This window comes from Tupaia chinensis, unplaced genomic scaffold (assembly GCF_000334495.1).
Source record: "Tupaia chinensis unplaced genomic scaffold, TupChi_1.0 Scaffold000322_1, whole genome shotgun sequence".
Lineage (NCBI taxonomy): Eukaryota > Metazoa > Chordata > Mammalia > Scandentia > Tupaiidae > Tupaia > Tupaia belangeri.
In genome coordinates, this window is record NW_006159816.1 from 4,531,419 (window position 1) to 4,549,591 (window position 18,173).

The 18,173-nt window shown below is 37.2% G+C and overlaps 1 protein-coding gene across 1 annotated transcript in view; it reads left to right on the top strand.

The window, feature by feature from the left end:
• Positions 1–18,173, top strand: part of TTN (titin) — a 306,431-nt gene that overhangs the window by 192,776 nt on the left and 95,482 nt on the right. The window contains 31 exon segments of the mRNA XM_027773115.1: positions 27–293; positions 2,006–2,103; positions 2,743–2,911; positions 2,994–3,260; positions 3,366–3,632; positions 3,724–4,002; positions 4,094–4,502; positions 4,611–4,735; positions 4,836–5,102; positions 5,847–6,116; positions 6,202–6,504; positions 6,606–6,908; positions 7,442–7,629; positions 7,718–7,832; positions 7,937–8,221; positions 8,314–8,465; positions 9,903–10,050; positions 10,488–10,665; positions 11,495–11,616; positions 11,711–11,998; positions 12,104–12,400; positions 12,649–12,835; positions 13,598–13,713; positions 13,803–14,102; positions 14,302–14,601; positions 14,693–14,798; positions 14,904–15,100; positions 15,181–15,486; positions 15,583–15,861; positions 17,585–17,884; positions 17,981–18,170. Of these exon segments, the coding sequence (XP_027628916.1) occupies positions 27–293; positions 2,006–2,103; positions 2,743–2,911; positions 2,994–3,260; positions 3,366–3,632; positions 3,724–4,002; positions 4,094–4,502; positions 4,611–4,735; positions 4,836–5,102; positions 5,847–6,116; positions 6,202–6,504; positions 6,606–6,908; positions 7,442–7,629; positions 7,718–7,832; positions 7,937–8,221; positions 8,314–8,465; positions 9,903–10,050; positions 10,488–10,665; positions 11,495–11,616; positions 11,711–11,998; positions 12,104–12,400; positions 12,649–12,835; positions 13,598–13,713; positions 13,803–14,102; positions 14,302–14,601; positions 14,693–14,798; positions 14,904–15,100; positions 15,181–15,486; positions 15,583–15,861; positions 17,585–17,884; positions 17,981–18,170 (7,078 nt within the window).

Genomic DNA, 18,173 nt, shown 5'->3' on the forward strand with positions numbered 1-18,173 from the left:
TTGGCTAATGAGTATGATTCTTTCAGAACCCCCAGTTGAATTTACTAAGCCTCTTGAGGACCAAACGGTCGAAGAGGAAGCCACTGCAGTATTGGAGTGTGAAGTATCCAGAGAAAATGCTAAGGTGAAATGGTTCAAAAATGGGACAGAGATCCTCAAAAGCAAGAAGTATGAAATTGTTGCTGATGGCAGGGTCAGAAAACTTATTATACATGGCTGTACCCCAGAGGATATTAAAACATACACTTGTGATGCTAAAGATTTTAAGACTTCCTGTAACCTGAATGTCGTGCGTAAGTATTCTTCTTACACAGGACTTTCCATTTGCAACTCTTTGATAACCGAAAAACACTTTTTGCATGTTCTTCTTGGCCTAACTGCATTTCTGGGCAACTTCTAGTATCAATAGTCACCTTATCTGATCTTGTATGTGTTTAAAAAGAAAAGTCTGTATGCTAAAAGACACATGGACCAACCTTTCATCATGCTTCTTTTCTTTCACTGAATAGCAAATAGATGTGTTCTTTTTCTACATGGGGTAAGCCTGCTCTATTAATATTCTAATATTGATCAGGATAAACTGAATAATAATAATTTTAAAAAGATGAGTAGGGCCTGATATAAGAAACAAAGTCAAAGTGATTTCCATGTGTATGGGGGCGGGGAGGCTTGAATTTTCAGACTTGGTGAACAACCAGGAAATGAACATGAAATTTTAGCTTGAATAGGAGCATACCTGAGGTATACTACAATATAAATATGATAAAGCCCAACCAAATCATTAAATATCTATGAATAAGAATGGATAAGAAGATGGGGTAATATCTGGATTCTTTGAGTCCTGGATTCTTTGAATGAAGAGACCTCTAGTTGTCTTTAACATTATTTCTTTTTATTTTCAAAATCCTACATGCTAGCTCATTTGTTTCATTCACTCATCACATGATGACGTTTTTCAGTGCATATTTCTGTGCATTACTTATTTAGTTTAGTTGCTTCCCATCTGTCCAGCTACAACGTAGTGGCTTTGATTGTGCTTCATGCATCTTGCACTGCATTATTCTTTCTACTTGGTGGTTTAGCTTATGTCAGAGTGGCTTCTTGGGTCTCCTTCTTCCCATTGTCGTCTACCTTCACTCCAAGAAGGCTCAGCTGCCATGGGCATATCTTCGAGCCTATTAGCCAATATTTGTCCCAGAATCTCATTGACCAGGAAAGATCATCTTGGAAAGGACTCAAAGGAGCTCTGAGAGGAGAAAGGGCAAGGAGTCAGCTACTCAGTCCTACACATGGACTGAATTAACTCTGGAGAGAAGTCAAACAACATATGTGAGAAAACAAATTGCTCTCCTGTAGAAAACACGTTGCTTTTTCACACTAACAGATTTGATGCCTGAGTTTGTGATGTCTTTGAAGCTGATTTTTTAAAAAAGAAAATATTGAATGTATGTGATTTCAATTACAAACTCATATCTCCTAGCTATAGACAAGACTAGTTATAGCGCTTCAAGTTGGCCTCACTGAATTCTGCTAATTTCTTAAATACAATGCTGGCTGCCTTAAATAAAATAATGTTTCTTTGTTACTGGTGTTTCTTTTCACATTATCTTTCAACTCTGGCACAGTTCCAATGAAGAATCTTCTTCCAGCTATTATTTAGAAGAACAGAGATGACACTCTAGAGAATATATATATATATACACACATGTATATGTATACATACATATGTGTGTGTGTGTGTATATATATATATATATAAAAGTAGAGAGAGAGAGAGTTGTTCAACATATACTATGGAAAAATCATTCTATGTAAATTACAGAAATATATATAAAAAGCAAAGCATCAAGTCAAATGATCTCTCCAAGTGATTTGCAAAGTCAGTTGTAGGCTTTTAAGATGGAAAGACCTGGCAGAAGACTCACTTTTTCTTAATGTAGACCATAATATTGTCAGAATAGATTTCCAGAGCTTCATTTTAAATTCTGATGACATTCTCTTACAGCTCCTCATGTGGAATTCTTAAGACCACTCACCGATCTTCAAGTTAAAGAAAAAGAAATGGCTCGGTTTGAGTGTGAACTTTCTCGAGAAAATGCTAAGGTCTGTGCCTGCATGCCCATTTTCTTGTTTTGTCAAATGAGTTTATGTTTCCTGTTGGTCTAGCCAAAACATATAAAGAAAACATTAGTTGAACCTTTCTCTGATCACCACTTTACTTTCAGATTGAAGATAATTTTAATATAAAGTATGTACTTGATTTAATTGTTCTCTTTTTAGTATTATTCATGTACTGATACTTGAAAAACACTGTACTCACAATCAGAAGATTCGAAAATTCTTAGTTTGAACCACATGGAATTGTTGTTTTAGATCAAAAACAGTCAAACATCAGCAATTTCATATGCCTTGAGTATTTCTGGTTGCCATTAATAAACATTGGCAAGTTCCTTCAACTTTAAGTCCCAACTTAGACATCAGTGGAGTTGGCCTGTGTGATAGCTAAGGCCCTTAATGGCTCTCAACTTACAATGATCCATTATTTTTAATAACTGGTAATATTATCACAACTTTGTTATTGCTTTTTGAGTTTATTTATATTTGCATACATTACCATGGCTGTTCTTCATACTATAAAATCTTATAGGTTCCTTTCAGGAAAACCCAGGATCATAGTTTTTCATAGGGACATCCATGTGAAGGAACAAGAAAACTGACAAACCTATTTGTCTTAAAATATAGGTTCAGTGGTTTAAAGATGGTGCTGAAATTAAAAAAGGCAAAAAATATGACATCATATCCAAAGGAGCAGTACGCATTCTTGTCGTTAACAAATGTCTATTAGATGATGAAGCAGAGTATTCTTGTGAAGTAAGGACAGCAAGAACTTCTGGCATGCTGACAGTCTTGGGTAAGAGTGAAGTCTTTTCAGAATATATGTGTTGAAAAAAAATAATATTCAGTTTAACTCAATGTTTTATCAATTCTTGCAGAAGAGGAAGCTGTCTTTACCAAAAATCTTGCCAACATTGAAGTTAATGAAACAGACACTATAAAACTGGTTTGCGAAGTCTCTAAGCCTGGAGCAGAAGTGATTTGGTACAAAGGGGATGAAGAGATCATTGAAACTGGAAGATATGAAATACTTACTGATGGACGAAAGAGAATCTTGATCATTCAGAATGCTCACCTTGAGGATGCGGGCAACTACAACTGTCGGCTCCCAAGTTCTCGAACTGATGGCAAAGTCAAAGTACATGGTATGCAATTTACAATGACTAATATTTTATTTTTAACAATTCATACTTGTCAGATGTATGGTAAGAAGACATACGTTTTCAATATCTTACAACTTTTATTTCCAGAACTTGCTGCTGAATTTATCTCAAAGCCTCAAAACCTTGAAATACTTGAAGGGGAAAAGGCTGAATTTGTCTGCACTATATCAAAAGAAAGCTTTGAAGTCCAATGGAAGAGAGATGACAAGACACTTGAATCTGGGGATAAATATGACATTATTGCTGATGGCAAAAAGAGAGTCTTAGTTGTGAAAGATGCCACATTGCAAGATATGGGCACTTACGTAGTCATGGTTGGGGCAGCCAGAGCAGCAGCTCACTTGACAGTAATTGGTAAGTTTGTTCTTGACTGTTGGGTTTCTTTGTATTTCTTTCTACTATTTTAGTCTTCTTCATGTTATAAGTTCTTATTGGTTGCTTTCAGAAAAACTCCGGATCATAGTTCCTCTTAAGGACACCCGTGTGAAGGAACAACAAGAAGCTGTCTTCAACTGTGAAGTCAATACTGAAGGTGCCAAAGCCAAGTGGTTCAGAAATGAAGAAGCCATATTTGATAGTTCAAAATATATTATTCTCCAAAAAGACCTGATTTACACCCTTAGAATTAGAGATGCACGGTTAGATGATCAAGCCAACTATAATGTATCTCTGACCAATCATAGAGGTGAAAATGTTAAAAGTGCAGCAAATCTGATAGTAGAAGGTAAGTAATTTGCATGTCATTAGATACTCTTTTCATCAACTTTTATTATGAAAGCAATTAAAGTCAATATCATTTTCTTCTTTTACAACAGAGGAAGACCTCAGAATTGTGGAACCTCTTAAAGATATCGAAACAATGGAGAAGAAATCTGTCACATTCTGGTGCAAGGTGAATCGTCTCAATGTAACCCTGAAGTGGACCAAAAATGGGGAAGAAGTGCCTTTTGACAACCGTATAACATACAGAATTGATAAGTACAAACACTCTCTAATCATTAAAGACTGTGGCTTCCCAGACGAAGGTGAATACATTGTCACTGCTGGACAAGACAAATCTGTTGCTGAACTTCTTATCATAGAAGCCCCCACAGAATTTGTGGAAAACTTAGAAGACCAAACAGTCACTGAGTTCGATGATGCTGTCTTCTCCTGCCAGCTCTCCAGAGAAAAAGCAAATGTAAAATGGTATAGAAATGGGAGAGAAATCAAAGAAGGCAAAAAGTAAGCAAAAATCTTCTCATTCTCTCCTTCCATATCTATCTACATAAGCACTTTTGACAATTTAGTAGTCGTTATGCAAGCTAACTAATCATTTGATCTCTTCTTTAGATATAAATTTGAAAAAGATGGAAGTATACATCGACTCATAATAAGAGATTGCAGGCTGGATGATGAGTGTGAATATGCTTGTGGAGTAGAAGACAGGAAGTCACGAGCCAGACTCTTTGTGGAAGGTATGTATTAAGTACAAGGACGAGTCTAACATTAATTACCAATTTTCAAAAATGTCTCATCAAAACACAACATCTTTATTATTTTACATTTTCTTTCCAGAAATCCCTGTTGAGATCATCAGGCCTCCTCAAGATATTCTCGAAGCCCCTGGTGCTGATGTTGTCTTCTTAGCTGAGCTTAACAAAGATAAGGTAGAAGTCCAATGGCTCAGGAATAACATGATTGTTGTCCAGGGTGACAAACACCAGATGATGAGTGAAGGAAAAATACACAGGCTACAGATTTGTGATATTAAGCCCCGTGACCAGGGTGAATACAGATTTATTGCCAAAGACAAAGAAGCCAGAGCTAAGCTTGAACTGGCAGGTGAGTTTCTTTTTTATATTTTTAAAATCCTCACAATGTCTTAGGTACTATATTGATTTCAGAATTCATAGTTATGTAAGGAGATAATCCTTGTGAGATCCTTTAAGTTTTAGGAAACTCTAGGCACATGTTAACTTCTCTCGCTACAAAGGAAGCATCCTAAGAGGAAATTGATAGCATTCATCTTTACATGCCAGAATTGGAGACAATACTGTCACATGGTGTCTTGTCACTAATTCCTACAATCTTGATCACCCTGAGAGTCTTCTGAGACCTAAAGATAGCCACATAGTTTTCTACTTTCCAAACCACTGTAGGCCTTTTATATCTGTTCTCATCCTGACCCAATATGTCCTTATGGACTGTCATTATGAAGAAGTCTTTTCCGTATCTTTTGTACATAAAGAAAAGTGCATTTGATTTGTTTGAACTAAGTATGCAGTTCCTACACTATAAAAAAAAAAGCCAAAAAATGTTTTACATTTTACTTAGTCCTCTGTTGTTATTTCTCACAAAGAATACTTTTTGATTTTTTACCACCCTCAAGTCTCCAAAGCCATAATTTCAAAAAAAAAAGTATGAAAACTCTAACTTAATTAGTGTTCACTGCTGATAATGTTATTGTGACATATTTCCAAGTTTGTGGCCAGTACTTGCTAACAAAGACATAGTGGAGAAGCAGTCATGTAGTCTGACTACAGTAAATATAACTCAAAAGCATTCACTTATTACCTTTCTCACTAGCTGCACCTAAAATCAAGACAGCCGACCAGGACCTTGTGGTGGATGCTGGCCAGCCTCTGACGATGGTGGTGCCATACGATGCCTACCCCAAAGCAGAAGCAGAGTGGTTTAAAGAAAATGAGCCTTTATCTTCAAAAACCGTTGATACTACAGCTGAACAAACATCTTTCAGAATTTTAGAAGCCAAGAAAAAAGACAAAGGAAGGTATAAAATTGTGCTTCAGAACAAACACGGAAAAGCAGAAGGATTCATCAATTTACAAGTGATTGGTAAGCTCCAACTCAAACTTAACTGGCAAAACACAGTTTAAAGGCATTGTAATACACAAAGACTTATTTTACCTGTGAATTTCAGATGTCCCTGGCCCAGTTCGTAACTTAGAAGTGACAGAAACGTTTGATGGTGAAGTGAGCCTCGCTTGGGAAGAACCACTAACTGATGGTGGAAGCAAAATCATAGGTTATGTTGTGGAAAGACGTGACATCAAGAGAAAGACCTGGGTTCTGGCCACTGACCGTGCAGATAGTTGTGAATTTACTGTCACTGGACTACAAAAGGGAGGAGTTGAATACCTATTCCGTGTGAGTGCAAGAAACAGAGTTGGCACTGGCGAACCAGTAGAAACAGACAATCCTGTAGAAGCAAGGAGTAAATATGGTAAGAAATTTTTAAGTAAATTGCAAACTGGTAAGTTATCTTTGCTTTTATCCCTAATATAACCCAAAACCCATGTTCTCTTCTTCCATTGTGAAATCCAGATGTTCCAGGACCTCCTTTGAATGTAACCATCACGGATGTGAATAGATTTGGTGTTTCACTGACATGGGAACCCCCAGAGTATGATGGAGGTGCTGTGATCACAAATTATGTCATTGAATTAAGGGACAAGACTTCTATCAGGTGGGACACTGCAATGACTGTAAGGGCTGAAGACCTGTCTGCAACTATCAATGATGTGGTGGAAGGACAGGAGTACAGTTTCAGAGTCAGAGCCCAAAACCGAATTGGAGTTGGAAAACCAAGTGCAGCTACTCCCTTTGTCAAAGTTGCTGATCCAATCGGTAAGTCTATCAAAAAAGGAAATAAATACTGCATGAGTTACAGAAATTAGACCCAATAATTAAAATAAATGAAAGTTAAGGACCAGCAGTTGGCGTAATGGCTTTGTCGCTGGATTCTCATGTAGTCAAACACGGTTCAAGTCCTGGACTAAGTGGCTTAAACTCATGCCGGGCACCTGTGCATGCATACCCAAGATCCTGAGAGGAAAATGAAGGAGTAGGGACTGCGGCATGGCCATCCCCCCTGGGGGGTGATTTCTCGCTTTCTGTCTCTCTGTCTCTCTATGTCTTTCTGGCAGGCGCACATGCCCTATAGCAAAAACCTCTCAAAAATAAAAAGATTAATTAATTAATTAATTAATTAAAGTTAATAAAAATAACTGCATGATTAAAGATGAACAAAATTGTACAAACTCAGACTGTAGCTACTTTTTATTCAGTAAATTAGTTATTATAATGATTTCATTATGGCACTGTCATAATATATTGTTACTAAATTAAATTGCATGCTCCAACTCTTTCTTCCATTCTAGAGAGACCAAGTCCTCCAGTTAACCTGAATTCCTCAGACCAGACTCAGTCTTCAGTTCAGCTCACATGGGAACCTCCTCTGAAAGATGGGGGAGCCCCAATATTGGGCTATATAATTGAGCGATGTGAAGAAGGAAAAGATAACTGGATTCGTTGCAACATGAAACTTGTTCCTGAACTGACTTATAAGGTAAGGCATTTACATCTTTAAAAGTTATTCAGTGTGTGATAATGGATTTAAGTATAATATGGTTTATGAATATTAATTGATATTTTAGGTTACTGGATTACAAAAAGGAAATAAATATTTATATAGAGTATCTGCAGAAAATGAAGCTGGTGTTTCAGATCCATCTGAAATTCTTGGGCCTCTAACTGCTGATGATGCATCTGGTAAATGATATTTCACTTTTAGACTTGGGAATTGCACATAGCTACTTCAGGGCCCCAGGGACTAAAATATCATACTGAAAACTCATCATTTTTCTTCTTGGTAGTTGAACCAACCATGGATTTAAGTGCCTTTAAAGATGGTCTGGAAGTTATTGTTCCAAATCCCATCAAGATTCTGGTTCCAAGTACAGGCTATCCAAGGCCAACTGCAACCTGGTCTTTTGGAGAGAAGGTGCTAGAAGCAGGGGACCGTATAAAAATGAAGACCTTATCGGCATACGCTGAACTTGTCATTTCTCCAAGTGAACGTCCAGACAAAGGCATTTATACGCTGAAATTAGAAAATCGCGTGAAAGCAATTTCTGGGGAAATTAATGTCAATGTAATTGGTAAGTAACTAAACTTTCGTTATTTAGGTATTAACAAATACTGGTTCCAACTATTCATTATATTGTCTTATAACTGAATTTTTGTTTTTTAGCTCGCCCAAGTGCACCCAAAGAACTGAAATTTGGTGAGATAACCAAAGACTCAGTACATTTGACTTGGGAACCACCAGATGATGATGGAGGAAGTCCGTTAACTGGATATCTTGTTGAAAAACGGGAAGTCAGCCGGAAGACATGGACTAAAGTGAGTTTTGGGCAGCATTGTATCAGCAACAGAAAAGAAGATGGGAGAAATACCAGAAGGAGGAGATGTCATGCAAAATTTCTATGTGCCATATTGTTTTACTTTACCTCACTCAAAAAGTACTCTTCTCCAATTTTTTAAGTATTATTTTAAATTTTTTAAAATTTATTTTAATTTTATCAGAGAGGGAGAGAGTGAGAGAGAGAGAGAGGGAGAGAAAGCAAGCCACCAGGTCCAGGACTCAAACCACAGTTGACCATGTGAAAGTCCAGCACCCTTAATCTCCATAATACCTGCCAGCCTCTTTCCCCCTTCAATTTTTTAATGCATTGATTTTAATACTTCCAGAGATATTCAGCCAAGGTTTGATATAATTGACTGTACCAAATTTTCAGTTAGGTTGTTTAAAACAAAATATATTTCTTTCTTTTCTTTTCTTTTCTTTTTTTTTTCGGAGAGCTTTTTGCTATAGGGCGTGTGCACTTGCCAGAAAGACAGAGAGAGACAGAGAGACAGAAAGTGAGAAATCCGACCCCCCCCCCCCCCCCAGGGAGGATGGCCACGCTGCAATCCCTTCTCCTCCATTCTCCTCTCGGGATCTTGGGCACTCACACACACGCACCCGGTGTGATTTTAAGCCACTGGGTCCAGGACTTGAACTGTGGTTGACTACATGGGAGTCCAGCAACATAGCCATTACAATAACTTCTGGTCCCAAAACAAAACTTATGGACTTACTTGGTAATTGATAAATACAACAAGCTCTCATTAAGCTTTCACTCTTTCTAAGGAAAGTATTTGTTTCCCTGGTGGTCACACGTCTCACGCTACTGGGTTACCTTAGTTAGCATAATCTGACATTTTTCCCTCCTTAATGTATACTAGTTACTACTCTTTGCCCCAGTTTAAAATCATATGTCTAATAACCACATTGGTAGAAAGAATCAATACCTTATTTACCATCTTTTTAAATTTGCCCAAGCTATGAAATAGTTTCTTCTTAAATGGAGGATCAAATATTATGTATATTATTATATAACTTACATTAAATTAAAATAAGAATAACCCTGGGTCCGCCTGTGGCATGTTAAGGTGGCTGAATCTGACATGGTCAACCAACTCTGTAGTTCGAGTCCCAATCCCAATGATTTGGGAAACATCCAGAAGCAGGTGTGTACCTGCCAAAATCCTGAAAGGAAGAGGAGATGGAGAAGAAATGACCACGGTATGATTATTTCCCATGGGGGGGGGTTGCTTTGTCTCCCCCCACCCCTCTCTCTCTAGCAAACATACACACCCTCTGGCAATTTTTTAAAAGGAAGAGTCCTTAGCAGTCAAAGCAACTTCTGCTTATAGCTCTGCTCATGGTAAAAATATTTTGACTTGGGAAAAGGATTTTTGGAAATAACTGTAATTAACTATATTTCTTTGCCCCAGGTTATGGACTTTGTGACTGACCTAGAATTCACAGTTCCTGATCTTGTTCAAGGAAAAGAATATCTATTTAAAGTCTGTGCTCGTAACAAGTGTGGCCCTGGAGAACCTGCATATGTTGATGAACCTGTAAATATGTCAGCGCCTGCAAGTGAGTACCTTCTGGATGACTGATCTATTTACTTATTTATTTTGCTATAGGGTGTGTGCAGAGGAAGACAGAAAGCGAGGGAGATTGAAAGTGAGAAAGCACCCCTCTAGAGGGTATGACTACATACAATACTTGCTCCTCCACTCTCCTCTTAGGATTTTTTGGCACACACGTACATGCACCTGGCATGTTTTTCAAGCTGCTGGGTCTAGGATTCTAACTGTCCCATAGGCCCTCCAACTGTAGAGGATCCAGTGGCCTTAACCACCATAGCACCTTCCTAGTTTGGATTTCCTACCTGGCCTCATGTTGCTTGTTTTTGCTTTGGAGTCTGGAGCTGAAGTTAGGAGGAAAGGCAGAGCTGGCAATATGGAGATAAATTTATAGGTGGCCTATTTAAAACTGACTCTCCCTTTCATCTCTTTCAAATGTTATAGCGGTACCTGACCCACCAGAGAATGTGAAATGGAGAGATCGAACAGCCAAGAGCATCTTCCTAACATGGGATCCACCTAAATATGATGGTGGTTCACGCATCAAAGGATATATAGTTGAAAAATGTCCACGTGGTTCTGATAAATGGGTCGCCTGTGGAGAACCCGTTGCAGAAACCAAGTAGGTTTTTCAGTTATTTAGCTCAAGACTAAATGTTTACTCCTACTCACTAAAATGGGCTTTTTGGGGGGACTTTTTTAAATTATTTTTTATTATTTGTTTAAATCCTATACTTTTAAACACTGTGTATCATTACAGAATACTAAATGTATTTTCCCATCATGAATACATTGCATATCAGTCCAGTCAAAGACATTATCATAAACATTATAATGAAAGAATTTCTTTCCATTTGGGGACCCTAAGTGTTTTGCTTCTTTCTTCTTCCCTTTGATTCCCTCTTTTTCATTCATCCCTATTTCCCATCCTCCTTCCCCACTGTCTCCAGTATCATCATTGGCCTACATGCTTTTAAACTTTCTAATCCTTTAGTTTCTGCCATAGAGTGCTGACATTCAGTATATATTGAGTGGGGACATCCAGTGCCTCTCTTTCATTATCTGGCTTGCTTCACTTAGCAGTAAATCCTCCATATTTGTCCACTTTCTATCAAAAGCCAGATTCTCATTGTTGTTTTGTTTTGTTTTGTTTTATGGCTAAATAGTATTCTGTAGTTTATGTTACACACTTTTTCAATCCATTCATTTTTGGGAATCATAAATATTCTTTTTTTTTTTTCTTCATTGAGAGTTCTCCTAGTGGCCTGGCTGATTTTAAAAATTGCTGCTAAATGTACCACTTTATTCAAGAATTTCATTATTATAGTATTGTAACAACCCACATTTTATTTAAAAGCTCTTATTTTTACCATATTTAGAAAAATTATGAACACTACACAATAGAGCAGATCATCTATGATAGTAAAATACCCTATTTTGTTTTCTGATAGGATGGAAGTAACAGGTCTTGAGGAAGGCAAATGGTATTCCTACCGTGTGAAGGCTCTAAACAGACTAGGAGCTAGCAAGCCAAGCAAACCCACAGATGAAATCCAGGCTGTGGACACTCAGGGTATTTATTTTATTATTTTTAACTTATCAATCAGGCCTCTGACTCTAATTCTACTTGAACTTACTAACGCCATAAATAATTTTTTCTAATTCAGAGGCCCCAGAAATTTTCCTTGATGTGAAGCTCCTTGCTGGTCTCACTGTAAAAGCTGGAACAAAGATTGAACTTCCTGCCACTGTAACTGGAAAGCCTGAACCTAAAATAACGTGGACAAAGGCTGATAAGCTTCTGAAACAGGACAAAAGAATCACCATTGAAAATGTTCCTAAAAAATCCACAGTAACTATCGTGGATAGTAAGAGAAGTGACACTGGCACTTACATCATCGAGGCTGTGAACATCTGTGGTCGGGCTACTGCTGTGGTTGAAGTGAATGTCTTAGGTAAAGAAGGAACTCATTTTAAAAAGGGATAAACTCATTTCAGTCACTTTCTTAACTAAAACAGTATTTAATTTTATTTTTCTCCCTGTGTAATGCTATTCACAGATAAACCTGGACCACCAGCCGCTTTTGATATCACAGAAGTAACCAACGAATCATGTCTTCTAACATGGAACCCACCACGAGATGATGGTGGATCTAAGATCACAAACTATGTTGTGGAGAGAAAAGCAACTGACAGTGATGTGTGGCATAAGCTCTCATCGACTGTCAAGGATACAAACTTTAAGGCAACCAAATTAACACCCAATAAAGAGTACCTCTTCAGAGTTGCTGCAGAAAATATGTATGGTGTAGGTGAGCCAGTTCAGGCCTCACCAATAACAGCAAAATATCCATTTGGTAAGTTTTCAATCAGTTGACTAGATGATAGATAGATGATAGATAGAAAGATAGATAGATAGATAGATAGATAGAGATAGATGATAGATGATAGATAGATAGATAGATAGATGATAAATAGGTAGATAGGTGATAGCGGTAGATATAGATAGATAGAGATAGAGATAGATGCTTATGTCAAATTTGCATTTAACTGTTATATTTATATATAGGATACATAACATTTTGTGTCATTATCCTGTCTATAGATCCACCTGGACCTCCAACTCGCCTAGAACCTTCTGATATCACTAAAGATGCAGTGACCCTCACGTGGTGTGAACCAGATGATGATGGTGGTAGCCCAATCACTGGATATTGGGTTGAAAGATTAGATCCTGACACTGATAAGTGGGTTAAATGCAATAAGATGCCAATAAAGGACACAACATACAGGTATGCCCAAAATCTTCATCAAGATGTTAAAACAGAAGGATATTCTGATGGAGGTTCATGAATCAAAGGATATATTTTTACTTTATAGTATTATTTTAACTATATACAATTTTACTACTATGAAATTTTTTTAATGATTTTTACTTATTTTTCTATTACTAAATAATTTTTAGATCATATAAATTACATTTAATAACACATTTCTTAGTTTACTATAAAATATTAACTTTCTAAAAGTGTTTGGTCTTCTAGTATATTATGATAATGATTGTTTTATAGATATTTTAATAAGATTAGTACATTTAGCCAAATCTAAATGTGTAACAGATAAAAAGCAATTTGGACCAGCCAGTGGTATGGTGGTTATGGTGGCTGGATCACACATGGCTGACTGTGTGGTTTGAGTCCTGGACCTGGCAACTTGAAAAACATGCCAGGCATGCCCAATATTCCATGCATGTGTACTCAATATCCAAAAAAAAAAAAAAAAAAAGGAAAAGAAATGTGTGTGGCATGGTCATCCCCCGGGGGGTGATATCTCACTTTTCCTTTCTCTCTCCCTCTGTTCATACAGTGAGTATGAACAAACAAACAAACAAACAAACAAAAACAACAGAATTTTTCATTTATAGTGAAAATTTTTCATCTAAATTTCCAAGTCAGATTTTCATGATTTAAGTAAATTAGCTCCTTCCATGTAACATAAACATAGGTTTCTGCTTCTTACCATGATGTCATACATACACTTTGTTCCTAATTCAGAGTGAAAGGTCTCACCAATAAGAAAAAATACAGATTCCGTGTGTTGGCTGAAAATCTTGCTGGACCTGGAAAACCAAGCAGATCAACTGAACCAATCTTAATAAAGGATCCCATAGGTATTACTTATATAAATTTCTGTAGTTGTTTTGAAACTTCCATTACCTCCTTATTGGCAAACCTAAATAATGATTTCATTGGCTTGCAGATCCTCCATGGCCCCCTGGAAAACCAACCGTGAAAGATATAGGCAAAACTTCATTAACACTGAATTGGACAAAGCCAGAACATGATGGAGGGGCAAAGATTGAGTCTTATGTCATTGAAATGCTAAAGACTGGAACAGAAGATTGGGTCAGGGTGGCTGAAGGGGTTCCCACCACTCAACATTTGCTCACAGGGCTCATGGAAGGCCAAGAATACTCATTCCGAGTTAGAGCTGTGAACAAGGCTGGAGAAAGTGAACCCAGTGAACCCAGCGACCCTGTATTATGCAGGGAGAAGCTATGTAAGTTTTTCTTGATATCTGGTGCATATAAATTTTTCTAACAGTTCTCTAAAAACTATAATAAGAAAAAATATTAAAAATGCATTACTGTTATTTCCTCCTTACTATATTATTTCCTAGCAACTATCAGAACTTTCCATGAAGACCGACTATTGGACAATTTAAAATTAAATGTGTTTTTCTTTTTTTTTTTGTTCAGATCCTCCATCACCACCTCGTTGGCTTGAAGTTATTAATATTACAAAAAATTCAGCAGACCTAAAGTGGACAGTTCCTGAGAAAGATGGTGGGTCCCCCATCACCAACTACATCGTGGAAAAGAGAGACGTGAGGCGAAAAGGCTGGCAAACAGTGGATACTACTGTCAAGGACACCAAGTGCACAGTAACCCCACTTACGGAGGGCTCTTTATATGTATTCCGAGTTGCTGCAGAAAATGCTGTAGGACAAAGCGACTACACTGAAATTGAGGACTCCGTCCTGGCCAAAGACACCTTCAGTATGCTTGCTAATTTCATCTTCGTCATAACATTTGTTGTAGATTATCCTTTTCCCCTGGTTTTTCTAACCGTTGATTATTTCACCATCAGCCACCCCTGGACCACCTTATGCCCTGACTGTGGTTGATGTGACAAAACGACACGTTGACCTAAAATGGGAGCCACCTAAAAATGATGGTGGAAGACCAATTCAGAGGTAGAATTTTAACTAATTTTTAAAGAATAACTTATACTTTACTGCAAATTCTTAGCTCTGTTTTTTTTTCATTAATGCTAATGAAATGCTTTGTTATTTCAATAGATATATCATTGAGAAGAAAGAAAAATTAGGTACCCGTTGGGTGAAAGCTGGCAAGACCTCAGGACCTGACTGTAACTTCAGGGTAACTGATGTCATTGAAGGAACAGAGGTCCAGTTTCAGGTTCGAGCAGAAAATGAAGCTGGAGTTGGTCACCCAAGTGAACCCACAGAAATCCTAAAAATTGAAGATCCAACAAGTAAGTAGTACTGATCATACAAAGGGTGTATTTTGTAACTTGATGAAACTGTAGATGTAAGTGTTCTTCTCTTTTCTCAGGTCCTCCCTCACCTCCCCTTGACCTACATGTAACTGATGCTGGAAGAAAGCACATTGCCATTGCTTGGAAGCCTCCAGAGAAAAATGGTGGAAGTCCTATTATAGGATACCATGTCGAAATGTGTCCAGTAGGCACTGAGAAATGGATGCGAGTTAACTCTCGCCCAGTAAAGGACTTGAAATTCAAGGTGGAAGAGGGTGTTGTCCCTGACAAAGAATATGTTCTGAGAGTAAGAGCAGTCAATGCTGTTGGTGTCAGTGAGCCATCTGAAATTTCTGAAAATGTGGTTGCCAAAGATCCAGACTGTAAGAACACTGTATTTTATAGTTAATAAAATATGCTTTCTTTGTGTATTGCATTTCCACAAACTCTTTTTCCCTATTTTCAATTATATCTTACAGGCAAGCCAATGATTGATCTGGAGACTCATGACATTGTTGTTATTGAAGGTGAAAAGTTAAGCATTCCTGTTCCCTTCAGAGCTGTTCCAGTTCCAACTGTTAGTTGGCATAAAGATGGCAAAGAAGTTAAAGCAAGTGACAGATTAACAATGAAGAGTGATCACATCTCTGCACACCTTGAAGTTCCCAAAAGTGTCCATGCTGATGCTGGAGTTTACACCATTACACTGGAGAATAAGCTTGGCTCAGCAACAGGCTCAATCAATGTCAAAGTCATAGGTAATCCTTTGATGAAACATCAGATATTTCTTACAGTTGGGGGAAATTAGTTAACGATGCAGTGTTTTTTATTTATTTATTTACATTCATTCACTGTACATCATTACAGCATACAAAATGAGATTTTTTCATCCAGAATATATTGTATTTTGGCTCAATCAAGCACATCAACATATGTGTTATTATCGACAAGTTATTTTCCATTTCTTGTTTCCTGTATATTTTGCCTTTCTTCTCATTGTTGATTCCCTATCTCTCACCCTCTGCCATCTCCCACCCTCCTCCCACACTGTCTCTGGTATCTATTGTTGCTTTCTATGCCTCTCCCCGCCCCCGCCCCCCACACATACACATTTTATTGTTTCACTAAAGATCTTAATTAATCTAAATAAATTTTCAATAGCAAGCACAACTAATATATACATATCCATAAATACAAGACTGACTTTAGGCATAAACCTCAGTGAGTAGAATGAACATACTATAAAGTAGCACCTAGCTGGGGCTATATAGCTTAATGCAGTCATCAAGTAGGTATTTGTAATGCTTTTTTTTTAATTTAAACAAAAAGAGTTTTAGTTTGTTTTTTTTTTCTGAAACTTTTTTTTAATTAATTTACATTCATTCCCTAAGCATCATGACAGCATACAAAATGTGATTTCCCATCCAGAATATACTGCATAGTGGCTTAAATAGCAAGTTCAGCTGGTAATTTCAAGAAACCAGTTTTAACTTAAATCAGAGAAATTCTAAGGAACATTGCTTAAAACCTAGCCAGGAAATAGGTTAGGATTCTGTTCAGATGGTTGGTACTTGAACCTATCAACATCTCACGACAGGACACAAATCCTTAAAACCGGACAACAAAGCCTACAAGAAAATCAGCAATATTTTAGTCAAAAGTCATAAAATTCTATTTCACCAATTCAGTCTCATTAATTTTATCTCTTGTTGAGCTTTGATTTTCCCGATTAAATTCTGGGATATAATATTCAACTCCAGACTTGCCCCTATGATTAAGTTGTCTATTTTCTTAGTCTTTGAACTCTTATTTCTGTGTGTCTGTATTCAATTTTCCTGATATAGCACTCCCTTGAGAACTTCTTGGAGATCTGGTCTGGTGCTGGTAAATTCTTTCAGGTTTTGTTTATCTGAGAATGTTCCTGTCTTTTCTTCCCACATGAACAATGTAGTGTTAACATAAAAAGCTTCACAAATTAGCCATTTCTAAACCAAAGGTCCCTTCAGATCACTTTTTTTTCATATGAGTAGCAAAGCAGTTTTAAAGAGATGAAATTGCTAAACCCTAATTAGACTAATTTAGTCATTTTAATTATTTTCTTGTGAAATAATAATTTAGATAAAAGATACAGCATAGCCCCCAACTGTTTAAATGATTACTATTCTTTTTCTAATTGCATACATTCACATTTTTCCATAATGTTCTCAACCATTATAAAATAAAATTTTCTACCTTCACCCTGGATGGTATTGAAAAATCTGTGAGGCCATTATTACTTGGTACAAATATTTGGGGTGGGGGGTAACACTGACATTTAATAGTTGGGGGCTAAGGATGCCAGATGCTCTGCAGTGTAAGAGACATTCCAGCACATCCAAGTTATCCCATGCCAAATGCAAACAGTCTCACTTTGAGACTATACACTATTAAAATGCTAATGGTCAGGATTTCATTCATCATTATTCATTTTTCCTGTAATAGGCCTACCTGGACCATGCAAAGATATTAAAGCAAGTGATGTGACCAAGAGTTCTTGTAAGTTAACCTGGGAACCTCCAGAATTTGATGGTGGAAGCCCAATTCTTCATTATGTCCTGGAACGCAGAGAGGCTGGGAGAAGGACATATATACCAGTCATGTCTGGTGAGAACAAACTGTCTTGGACTGTAAAGGATCTCATACCAAATGGTGAATACTTCTTCCGTGTTAAAGCAGTCAACAAGATTGGTGGAGGCGAATATATTGAGCTGAAAAATCCAGTCATTGCTCAAGATCCAAAGAGTAAGTTTGGGCATGGCTGTACTGAATTAATATACAACTCTTTGTTTTAAGAAAATGGTTTTCCTGATATTAACAATTTTTTTTCTTGTTCTTCAGAACCCCCTGATCCACCTGTCGATGTTGAGGTTCATAATCCCACAGCTAAGGCCATGACTATTACTTGGAAGCCACCTTTATATGATGGTGGGAGCAAGATAATGGGTTATATCATAGAAAAGATTGCTAAGGGTGAAGAAAGATGGAAGAGATGCAACGAACACCTGGTACCAGTGCTAACCTATACAGCAAA